General features: G+C 35.1%; 2 protein-coding genes across 3 annotated transcripts; both read left to right on the plus strand.

Annotated features, from left to right (window-relative positions):
- The first annotated feature begins 72 nt into the window (after positions 1–72).
- On the plus strand, positions 73–3,988 carry LOC135688303 (lens fiber membrane intrinsic protein). Its single transcript, XM_065205093.2, has 3 exons — positions 73–480; positions 2,097–2,237; positions 2,671–3,988. The coding sequence occupies exons 1-3, from the start codon at positions 222–224 to the stop codon at positions 2,811–2,813; spliced, it is 543 nt and encodes a 180-aa protein (XP_065061165.1). The 5' UTR covers positions 73–221; the 3' UTR covers positions 2,814–3,988.
- Positions 3,989–4,131: 143 nt separating this feature from the next.
- LOC135688301 (UPF0598 protein CG30010) lies at positions 4,132–8,745 on the plus strand. 2 transcript variants are annotated; one of them, XM_065205087.2, is made up of 3 exons: positions 4,132–5,847; positions 5,985–6,033; positions 7,555–8,745. In XM_065205087.2, the coding sequence occupies exons 1-3, from the start codon at positions 5,665–5,667 to the stop codon at positions 8,013–8,015; spliced, it is 693 nt and encodes a 230-aa protein (XP_065061159.1). In that variant the 5' UTR covers positions 4,132–5,664; the 3' UTR covers positions 8,016–8,745. The 2 variants fall into 2 exon arrangements, with proteins under 2 accessions (XP_065061159.1, XP_065061160.1); XM_065205088.2 differs by having other exon boundaries at positions 5,701–5,842.
- Positions 8,746–12,613: the final 3,868 nt, after the last annotated feature.

A 12,613-nucleotide genomic window follows, 5' to 3' on the forward strand; every position in this document is an offset into this window, starting at 1 on the left:
GGTTTGATTGGTTCCGTCCTTAAACAGCGCTATTTGATTGGATGATGAAACTGAGGCTGTGAGGAAGGTGGGTTTAGTCATTTGTGGAAAGGAACTGTCAACCTATTGTTCGTGCTGAAGGTGAAGATTTGGGAGTAACCTGTGAAACTGTGCTCGAACTCCTGGTTTACTGATTGCATTATCCACACAAGTATAATACACTTAAAAGCTAAACTGACGAGATGTCTGTCAAAACAGTTGCCAGCTATACATGTGCCATTTTTTCAGTGATTGTATTAGTGCTGTGTTTGTGTACAAATTACTGGATTGAATACCAGATTATAGACTATGATACACAGATTGGAAAGGAAAATCGCCGTTACCAGAGTAGAGCTGGGCTATGGGAGTTTTGTACCAGGGTGAAAGAAATATCCCATTCAGACTATGGAGCATTAAAATGCGAACCAGTTGGCGACAAAGAGGAAACTGGGCTCAGTGATAGTAAGTAAAGCCCTGCTCACTGTCACTTTTTGACAACGATAAGATTCCCCTGTCTTTTAAAATTGAGTTTTTGAAAACATGTTTTAGTGCTCTTCATGGCACTTTTGCTGTTAATGGAGCTTTTTCTTGATCGAGAAAGGCACGTTATTCAATTCTTTGTAAAATATCCAAAATCTCTTATTTGGCACTGTTAGTCATAATTTATGAACACTTTGTTGTCTCTCCTAAGCTGGTGATCTATTGTTCTGACTTATTGTTCTTTGTTTCTGTTGTTCTTTAGTTACTAGAAATTCAAGCTCTTTGAGAGGCTTGGCAATTTTTAATTATTAAGTGCACAGGTAATGCCAACAGTTCTCCAAACACATTTCTCAACAACTTTGAACTTTTAAAAATTTATGGAGATTTTTTATAACATCACACTGAACAACTTTGTGAAGCTTTTTCATAAAAATGGAATTAAAACCTACTGATTTCTGCTTTAAAGCACTACATTTAAATCCTCTAGCCTGTCTGCTAGAATTTAGCCGATTTATTTTCACTATGATAAAATTATTGTCATTCAGGTGCCAAGTTGAAAATTTTGTGAATTTCATAAGTCGCTAAGTAGTATTTTGTGAATTAAATATATGACAGAGAAGATCATTTTAACTGAGATATCAGGCTTTAGGTTATCAAAAGTGATGTAGAGTAAACAATTTCTAAAGCTTTCGTTTAGAGATCAAAATAGTTTTCTTGCTAAACAACATAGACGCTTTGGTTATAGATGATTATTTTCATTAATTTCAAAAGAATAATAAACATTGAACGTTTTGCTTTAATTTTTTGCTTGTCATGTGCTTAGATAATGAGTAAATCAGAATTTAAGATAAACAAGTCATTAACATCAAATGTAGAACAACTCATCTTGTGTCAATATTTAAACTTTAAAATTTAGGTGCACTGCTAACGTCACTTTGTCAGTTATAATTTTTTCATTGCTGCAAATTTCAACATTTTTCGTTCACCTAACTTCAATTAAGTGACACTTCTTGGTCATCTTTCATGAATACTCAGATAATCTTTTACATAATTGTTTTGAAGCAATGCTTCAAAGTTTTGCTGATTTTTTCCTCTTAAAACAGCAAACCAATCATTAAATTTTCTTTAAACCGAAAGTTGAAGGAATGGCAAATGCATTTTCCTGCCATAACCTATCATTTCCAAGTCCCTTCGCTTTTTCCTGTTTCCAAAGACCCAATAAATGTGTTCTTGCTATTAGCCAGGCCATTTCTAATAGCAAGATTCCTCCGTTTGCCCTTCTATTTCTGTGGCATATTGTGTTTAGAATAAATTGAATGGTCATGTCTAGTTTGTGTTGAAGGTTTCAATGATATATTGACAGTGCAAATGTTGAAAACAACCACTGGTGAGGGTGTGTTGGGAAAAATAAAGTGGCAACCATTCCTCTGATACCATGATCTTTCCCAGCCACTTATTGTATAGTGTGCTAGTGCTATTATATAGTGTGCTAGTGCTATATAAGTTATTATTGTAGGCATCTCATAGGGTTTGTTTCAGCCATTACATTGCCTGCCTCATATAAATTCAATTTTTCAACCATTTTTGTTTTTTCCTAGGTAAAAGAAGTGCGATTCTTGCCATGTACATTCTGGCTATGCTGTGTACACTGGTGGCTTTCATCTTTGTTACGGTCTATTGCATCACAGACAAATACTTCTTCCCAGTAACAAGATCTGCCATACTTTTCTTTGTTTCAGGTAAAGTTTTGCTAACTTTCTGGGAAACAATTTTGGGAAGAGGCACATATAAACCTCTTCCCTGTTGTGATTAACTTGACTTCTTACATGTATTCAAAGTAAATATTAAGTTGCAGATTTGAACTAGAGACTAAGTTTTCAAAGCTGAATAAATTTTATGGATTCATGTTTATAGCTCAATGATTGCCATCATGTAAAAAGAAAAAGTATGCCTTAGAAGCATAGTGTTATCCAGAATAAAACATTTCCAGGAAAGGTCTTTTTTCCAATCAGGTTAAGTGTTTATCAACCAAATATATTAAACCTGTCTTTAATTTGTGCAATTAAACACAATGTTAGTTATAGTTTTTTAAGATTTTTCTTAGCTTGTCAAATGCCCACATATAAGGCTTTGTTGAGGTATCTGTTTTACAAAACATCATTTTTCTTGCAGCTGTTTTCGTGATCATTGGCTTAGCTATTTACACAGACAACTACATTGACAAAAAAGTTCAGTTCTCATGGTCTTATGGTGCTGGTTGGTCAGCAGCAGCAATGTACATTATCAGCATGATCTTGGTGCTTGCAGATAAGTGAGAAATTGCATAAGACTATCTGTCAGAGGTTCACAACGGAGACAAGATATCAAGGTTTCTTACAAATTCATTGTTTGTTTGTGAAAAGGAAAAAACAAAGAAAGTTGGCTATGGTAGTTAGTGTAGATTTATTTATAACATAGAAGAAATATCTGCCTGATTTATCAGAGGAGAACAGAAAAATTAATCATGGATGCATGCCACATTTAGGATGCTTGTTACATATTGTCCGAAAATATGAAACTTTTGATTAATCAAAATGATGCTTTGCATTTCAAATGAGACTCGCATTGGTTTGCACAATAATCATGAAAAATTTTAGTTCAAAACTTTTGGTACCTCAGTACAAGCTTGATGCATGTACATCCCACTTTTTGCCTGAAAGTTATGCTTGTCTTGTTTGGTCAAAACATTCAGATAAATTGAAAGTCAATATTTTGATGAAGTTTGAGCCTGGCAAATATTCTTAGTAAATTCTTAATTTCCTCAGTTTTCAAGTTTTGTTATTCTTAAAATGTTCACTCCTATGAAAGTGTTATTCCTAAGTTTGAAGATGTTGTAGAAGAAGGTTTATTGATATTACTGTTATTAAGTTTAAGTAAGATAGTATATAGCGAACTTAGATTTTTGGACTTTTCATTTCGGCAAATTTTGTTTGATTTTGGAAATTGCATTTAAGCATTTGCCTTTTTACAAGTTAATATAAGATAGATATAAAAATGATTACTTCTAGAAAGTGGAGTGAAATTTATTGTGCTGTAATAGTTATCTAAAGCATCCATAAACCTCTAGATTCATAGCCTCCAAGCAGACCTAATGCTCCATTGCAAAATACTTCTGCCCTGGCACTTTTTTGCAAAAGAAATAAAGTCTGTATGCAGGCTACTAGATTCATGGCTCTAATTCATTTCTCAATGATGTCTACTTTTAGTACTTTGTGCTAGTACTTTAGATTCCTATATTTATTTTTGCATTTTGTCAGTAACCAACTTATCTAGCACTGATTTTTCATTACTTGCTATTTATTTAGATAAGCCACTTTTATCCAAATTTTATCTTTTTTGTGTTGTGTGTATATTAATATGATGTACGATAGTCACTTTTCAATTTTTTTTCCTATTTTGCATGCAGTAGAAGGCTCACTCTCTTTTATGAAAAAGATAGTTTTCAAACAAACACTTTTGTATTTGTCTTCATCCTTTTCTGAATATTATGAAAATACCTTTATGACATCTTAACTATAGCCATCTGGTTGAAAAGCTGCAAAGATTATTGGCTTGATGTGATGCCAGTACACTGTTAAAAGCTGGCTATGTGATACATTTAGAAGCAGGAAACTGTAGAAGTCGGGTCTTTTGCAACACACCCAATAGAATTTATTTGATCAGTGAAATTTGTGGGGTAATAGTGCCTTGAAGAAAATCATTCCAGCTCCATCCAGATCAATCTTAGCTTTGTTAGGGCTACTTTTTATTTGAATGAAACCAGTGGCAGTAAAGACAGTCTTTTTTAAATTGATTAGGATTTAGGTTTCTATAATTAAGTACTTACTCCAAAGAAATCCAAGTTTGGTTACAAGACTGACATCTAGCACTTTTCGCTTTCTTTATTAACAAATTAACTTGGATTTTAATCATGAAGATACAAGGATTCAAATAAGAGCTTTTAGCAAAAACATTTTGAAATGCATGCTATGAAACCTGTTTTGTTTCTAAGCTAGGTGGGAAGTTAAGAAATTGATTGATTGTAATTATCAAAGAGTAACTAAGAGTCCAGTCAACTCTCTGGGTTTCCCTGGGACACCCCTGACTTTGCTTGCTTTCTCCAAGCCTCCTGGTTTTTAAAGTTTTTTTGTTCCTGCTCTTCCCTATCATTAAGCAGAGGTATATATTATAACAAAAATGACGGCAATGACTTATTTTGTGACACCATTTTTGTTAATGTTTACCAAATGACATAGGTGCTAGAAACCATTATGAAGAGGTTCCCCAGGATGATAGTTTTTTCTATTAACTTTTGTCCAGCAAGACTTTTTACAGGTATGTTGTTTATAAATTCAACAACTTGCTGGGATCTCCCTGTTTTTGAACAAATCTTCCTGCTTTTCTTAAGAGAAATCTAAAATGTCCATGTTTTGACAATTTTAATGTTTTTTAGCATCAAAAAGGGAACAATAATACTAAAAACACTCTTTGCCTTAAAGCCAACAAAAAAACTTTCGAACGATGTGTTGGATAAGTTCCTTCCCACTGAACTGACAAAAAATGATTCTTGATTTTAGTATTAATTCTTGTTAAAATTATCTTTATCTGAAAAATTGATAAATGGATATTTAATGATTTATTTTAGCTCCAACAAGAGAAACTAAACAGTGAGAGCCATTTATTTAGTGGCACAAAAACCCTTCAATTTTCATTAATTAATTTTCATGCTCTTCCTTGAACAAATAGTTATGCATAAAAGAAATGTTATCGTAAAAGGTCATTCTTTTTCTACAAATAGTGGGCATATTTTTGGAAAATGTGTGTAATTTTCAGGAAAATTAATACGAAGTTCTTGTTATCGGTTGACAAGAGCGTATGTATAAAACGCCCTTTTTATGTACGAAGAATGAGTACATGAAGGGGGGATTTTGCTCAGCTCGATGGGCATCCATATATATATATATATATATTTTCTGTAGCCTTGGTTCCTGGTTCCAATGTACAGGGGGTTGCAACTTCCACAGGGAGTTGACATTTTGACATCTCTATGCATTTTGCTTTGCAACAACAACAACAACCAGTCTGTTGCCGCAAAATGGAGATATGTTTGAACTTTAGGCAAGGATCCTCTCGAGAATAAGGGTTGCAATGTGGCAATTGCTGAGAAAAGATGCCTGGTCAGTGGTCAGACGCAGGTTGGTAGTTGGAACTGAACAAACCGCTTGCAGTAGATCTACAGTTTTCAAGCGGTGCCTCGTAACCTATGTGCAAGGACAGTCTCCTCGCAAAGGTGTCCGAGAATACTTTTACTACATCGATCACCAAGGTCAGGTAAATAAATCTATTTTGTTATCTTGTCCATGAGAAAAATTCAAATGAGTTGGATTACATTTGTTTGTTTTGTGTAGCATGCAAATCTTGATTTGAACATCGAAATTATAACTAAACTTGCTATTTTACTTTTCCAGCTATTCCTAGATGACACGAAAGTGAAAAATTTCATCACTTGCTTCAAAGGTCAGTTCTTTTATCCGGTAGTTTATCTTCTACATTACTAAAAGTTTGATCGGGTGTGTTTTCTTTTTCTACCAAAAGGGTATTCTCTTATAAAAATTAATTCTGTGGTTGACAGCCTGCAGATGAAACATGCACTTATGAGATATTATTTCTAAGACATCCCTGCACACTTAGTACAGGGTGTGGCATTTTGATATCTGGGCGTGACATGGGTGTGACTATCTGCTTAAGGCAATTGAAAATTAGGTTTCCTCGAGGTTGACATAGTCTTGCATGTTTGATAATGTAAATACTATCAATCAGAGAAATTTTCTTATCTTCATTCATATTTGCTTCTTAATTGATGTCCTTGGGCTTATTCCCACTTGTGTGCACCATTGAAATGCATACTTCTACCAAAGTAAACACTTGCACACTTGAAATTTTGCTCTTGCACATATGCAAAATATCAATGAAAACTGCCTTGCTCTGCTGTCCGGCTTAGACAAATTGTGGTACCATGACATCAGAAAAAAAATGAGACATGGAACAGCCTCTAATGGAATTTTATAATGCTTTTATCATTTATTATTAAAACTGGTGAGAAAAACCACATCAAAGTCAGAGACCTGAGCATTCATTAATTTGTCATTTACTTCATCAAAGACCTGATTATATAACAATAAGGACTAAAAAAGCAAATGACATGTGATTAAAGCCCTGTTCACACGATACCAGATCATTTCGTATCGGATCGCTTTTCATATCGGTTAGGCCTTCTGTTCACACGATGACGCTTGAATCCGATACGCTTTGTAGCATTTTTGTGGAGTTAAACCATTCCGCTGAGAATTTGGAATGGAATTATATCGGATCACTTTTGAGCTCATGTGAACGCATGAATCCGATTTGTTTTTGCTTTGGAACCTCTGTTTCAAAAAAGCAGTTTCGTTTTTGGGGCTTTTAAAAACAGTTTGGCACTCTTTTCAAGACTCAAAATCAGAGTGGATCACAGTTGAAGAATAAATATGCTCCTTGCGATGATGATGAGCTTCACAAGATTAATGCAAAGGAAAATTAGATTGTTTGAAAATTGATTTGCACTCGTCAAAGAATGCATTCAATCAGAAAAAGAGCAAAACAACGAGCAACATTGCATGTTGCTTTGCAACTGCTTCTAGACAATATTTTTTGGAGCAGTGTCGAAGTGCAAACTGTGCAGACTTGAAGGATTCCAGGCAGGCTTGTACTAGCATACAGGACTATGTTTACTTGCAACTTATTTAATAAACTTCTCAAAGTTAGTTGAACAAATCTCCTTTGTTGTTGTTAGACCTGAATTTAGATCTTGTAAATAATTTGAATTAAATGATAGCTTTTGTGACAAAAAAGCAACAACGATATTAAATATAATAATATGTACTTACTTATGCTGTGTTTCCCCTTGAATGCAGCTGTTTGAATCTGGATCATTTTTAAATCATAGTTGAAATGCTGAGTTCGAGGTAAAATGTTAGTCACAATTTTGTTTCTTTTTTGCAGATAAACAGTTTCTTGCTTTCTTTTTCACAAGATTAAAAATAAACAAGACTGGAGTTTTTGAAAAAGATTTTCCATATGTTTCACCTTGTGGCAAAGAGATGAATTACATCCACTGTGATGACCATCCAATTGTATTTAGTAACTTTATTCTACCTGAAGACCAAAGTGGGCAGCAAGACCAGTGGCTTTTAACATACAATGGCATTGGACCAAAAGTGAAATTTGAATTTCAGCCTAAAAAGCTCTGCATGTTGCCGAGTGGGCGAATCTATCACCCAGGTCCTGAAAAAGCTGGTGGTGTTGGATTAGTGAAGTCTAGCCTTGCCATTGAATTGAGCCAAAACTTTGTACATAAAAATGGCAACTCTGAGCATGACCCACCAACCCATTTTGTTTGGAATAATGTTGAGCATGAGCTAGATAATGAATTGTGGGAATTTTTGCAAGGGCACGGTCTTTAGAAAAATTGTGTATAATTGCATTGCATGATCATTCAAATCGCTGGAGGAAAAATTCTGAATTTTTTCCAAATTTTTCATATATTCTTCAGAAAGACTCGTAAGTAAATGCAAGTAAATTTTCATTTCTCTCACATGTTTTTGCAGACATATTTGAGTAAGTATTTTGAAGAAATATATTTAAATATGTAAATGAATGATTTTATTGAATTTGCTCAAAAAGTCTCGGTCCCAATCCATTTTGGTATTTAAACAACTCAACTAGGCATCTCTTATTTCTTGCATGAAGTACAGCTTGCAGTTTCTCTCTTGGCCTCTCTCTTGATGATGGCTAAAGCTCTATTGCAGATTCTTTCATATTGTTATGTATACATATTTAACATATCAAGTATGGTATATCTGTATTACAACATCTATGGTAGAATCATAACTTCATAGATCGTTTCTGCTACCCATAGGCTAATGTTATGTTATATACAAGCCAGCAGTTTTGCTCTCGAGAAGTCTTTTATGTAGGTCTGTGCAAGATGCTGCTTCATGGTCAACTTTTGTCCAACCCTATATATTTGTACCAGTCCGTTTCACTAATCACCTGATTGTTCAACAAAATGCTTACTTTTGTAGTGATAGCATCTAAGCCTTTGTTCACATTTTTTGTTCCTGTCGTGTTTTCATGCTACGCTTTGCTGCTTGTATATGCTGCTGTATTTATTTAGGAAAGATAATAACACGACGAACGTCTCTTACTATCAGCTTTGCTCTTCAATAAATCGTCCTTCGAAATTGTACTTTATCAACAACAGAGGTTGTTAAACTTTCCATAAGTTTGGGAGTTTTTGGTGTTTTCTGGATAGTACAAATCCAGTTTTTGTTTTATTTTCAGATGAAGAACGAGATTGTTATTTTGAATTTATTTAGGGCGTTATGAAATCCAAGGTTGAGCATTGAATCATTTCTTTTGCTGTCTTTTTCGGACCTTTGTAAGCTATCAAGTAATTTCATTGATCACTATTTTAAACAGCAGTAGACCTGAAATGGATCCTTGCATAACTTCACAGCTGATTGTCAATCTTCTGAAGTACTTCGAAAATATGCAGGATGTTCCTTTTTGAATTTATTACTTTAAAGAATATATGTTCATTTCCATGTACTCCATATATTGGTAATTTAGCCAGCAATGATCTATTGTTTCTGAAAGATCAGAGATTACATGATTACAGCTTAGCCGTGAACCAAAGTGATATTCTGAACGAGGGTCGTTCTCTTGGATACATGTATAATGATTGATATGCATGATGTGTTTGAAGACCTTCGCTAGAACTGGTGAAAATGAGACGGAGAGATACTTTTCACCATTGTTTTGCCACCAGATTTTATATGTGGGAGTTATTTTGGCACGTTTGCTTCGATTGGGAAAACTGAATGTGCTAAGCATTGCTCTATCAAAAGTGACAGTGGCGCAGCAAGCACATTTGTCCCATCAACAATTAGGGACTGCGGTATCTGGTCAAAGTTGTGTTCTTCCCAGACGATGTCTGATAGAGACAGAATTTTTTAATATATTGTTCTCAATAGCTGTTAAAACCGACGAGATTCGTTTGCGACTGTTTTTTATCCTCTGTTTGCTTTGTCATTGACTTTGAAAGCTTTGGCTTGCTTTGAATCGTTTCAAAAAATCTTTCTATTTGTAATTGCTTTCCCGAAATAGACCTCTTTTTAGTGCTACTTTGCTTTTTCTCGACAAATCTAATGATATGCAGACCATGAGAAAGCCATTCTCCGCTCTGGTCATTCTTCCCACAACAAATACATTGCCAAAATTACTTGGAACAACCAACATTTTTTTCTATTTTTCATTTCTTTTTCAAATGCTACTTCTTCTAGCCCCCTTCCCCCCTGAACATTGTTGAAAGTTTAAAAAGATACAATACAAGCCACAAAAAAAACGTACTCCGTAGGCGCGTTTGTTCGCAAAGATTCTACTCGAAAAAATACTTCAACTTCTCCAAGATTAGGGATATAAAGCTCTAACAAAAAGATGACAACAAATAAATCCCCCTTTCTCTAGAATACAAACAACTGTTCTTGCTTTTGCAATCTTTTCGTCCTCTCCGTCCTAGCTTCTTTTCCAACTCCCTCTCACTTTCTTCCAGCCTCTCTCTGCCTGGGGTCCTGCATAAATTACATGAGAATACTAATAAAAGAATAAACTTAAGGGGGTATCTAAGGGAGCTCTCACACCCTTTTTTCTATAGTACATCAGCACTGTTTGTAAGGGGAGAGGGGGTGGCTGAATTTGCCTTCGAAACTGATCTTAGTGTTCCAAGACTTTTGGCAGTAATTGTATACGCCTGTTGAAGGCAGTATTGGTATCTTTCAAACCAGAAACCTGTTTCCATGACTTAACCTTGAGAGTTTCTTTGAAAATATTTTTTCAATTACATGTAAGGATCTTTGAAATGGCTTTGAAAAAACAAACATTTCACGACATACTACTAAAAGCTTTTTCGTATGACACTCCTCAGAGTATAAAACGTCAGAATAAGGGTCCGAAACAACAAGATGGAAATATATACCCAGTTGTTGATCGAAATAAGCAAATCAAAAAATGCAAGCACATAGAAAATTACCACTGGATTCAAAGCCATTTTCAAGAAACTTCAAAGACATTATAAAGTTTTGTACCGCCAGAAAAGTGTGGAAATTTTTTCTTATCCTCACTACCATGTGGTCATAACTTGATTTGCTTCGTGCCATTATGCGCGGGCGTAGCTGTTATTTTATCGATTCCCGTGTATGTTTTTTGTGACCGGTAGTGCACTCTGTCCTATTTGCTCTACCAGGTTGTTTATTTTGTTGTGACACAGTTAAAGTCATCAAAAGCAATTGTTTCTATGTTTTCGTTCAAAGCTGTTTTTAGAATCTCGCAAAAATTATTGTCAAAGTTAGGATCCAGATTTTTGAGCTCAAGGGATTCAAAATACAAGCTATATTGAATCGAGAATATCGGAAAGCTATACAGGCCTCATTGCTGTGTTCAAACACGACATCATTCCTCACTTAGCAGTCAACTCCTCCAATTGATTGATACGATTTCGTATATTTTTAGAGGGTAACCTCTCAGCAAATGCTGGTCTTAAAAGGGCCCTCTATTTTGGATCTATTCAATACAACGAAAGTAATATACATTTTTGCATTGCTCTAAAGTAACACCCAGAAGCATAGTTACAATGAATGGAAAAGCATAGTAATTCCAAACCTGATCAGTATTACAACGCTGAAATTTACAAATATATGCAAGGTTAAAAGATCTAGAACAGAATATCCACATATTAATGCTCGACCAAGCCAAGAAACATTGTCATATGCATCGTTGCATACACGGAATTTTTTCTATTTGTTTGTGTGATCCAAATTGTTGTGGCCAATTTTGTCTGACAAAGCAAATTCTGTCAATGTTATGCTGTAGATGATTTTAGTTGAAAACTAGTGGGACGAAGTCTGAAATGGAGGTGAAACGAAAAGCAGTGACCTTGCAAAGTCTTGCAGAGATAGACAATGGTCACAGAAGAGGGACTTATAGGGTCTGTTAGATCAAAGTCATTGGTTAGATTTTAGCCAAGGAACTTGCTTTTGAAGAGCAGGCCTATATGGAAAAAAAAGAACGAGGTACGGTCAATTTCGATAAATACTGCATTTTATAGAGGTAGACTAGTCCACAAAATTTGGGAGACCAACAGGTTCAGCAGAAAGACTGCGCATTGGATCACGCACGGCTTAAACCAGCATTGAATTGAATTTTCCGACAACAACATGCTAGACTAGGAAACATTTGTCTAAAAACAGAAAAGTAGTTCCGCAAACTTAAGAATCATTCTCTAACTGGCGTGAGAATATCATTTTTGCCGATTAATGGTAGACATTTGTCAAATTACAGTTCGCAAGGGCCAAGTTCGACGAGTTTCTTTAAGTTTTGCGTTAACACAGCTACTAAAATCTCTGTACTGTGAGATATAGATTTCCAGCTTTGTTCAGTCTTAATTTTTTTGCCTGTCACCTTTTTTCAGGGTCTGGTGTACTGTGCCTCATCAAATCATACTGTGCAAGTATTTGCTAAATTCAAGGAAACTTTCTTCCTCGACAACAGCTGTGAATCTAGATTCCCTTTCATTTTTTTTCCCACGCCATGTGTCCATTCTTGCCGATGTATTCTAAGACATCTACTTTTCTATCTAGAACATGGAATGGCTTCAGTTCAAGATAAGATTAATGAAACTCTCCTTGCACATTCGCAATCCATTCTTCTGGCACAATGTCATTGATAACATTACCCCACCAAGTTTTTTGTCCAGACCTTTGCCGAAATTTACGCACAAATTTTCTTCCTAGATGCTTTTTTTAAGAATTCTTCTGATGTACTGGACCCTTGAAGTGCTCTAATCAACAATAGAAGATAATGTGCACCGAGTGATGTAAGCTCTGTTATGAATAGCGAAGCTTGCCGCTGAAATTTTAGCCTAATTGTGTCAAAATCACCTCCGCGCTATGAATCGGTAACAAAACTTATCCGGAAAGCCCATTAATTACCCGATGCTGGATAA

The sequence above is a fragment of the Rhopilema esculentum genome, chromosome 19 (assembly GCF_057945365.1).
Source record: "Rhopilema esculentum isolate cy_ngs chromosome 19, ASM5794536v1, whole genome shotgun sequence".
NCBI classification, from domain to species: domain Eukaryota; kingdom Metazoa; phylum Cnidaria; class Scyphozoa; order Rhizostomeae; family Rhizostomatidae; genus Rhopilema; species Rhopilema esculentum.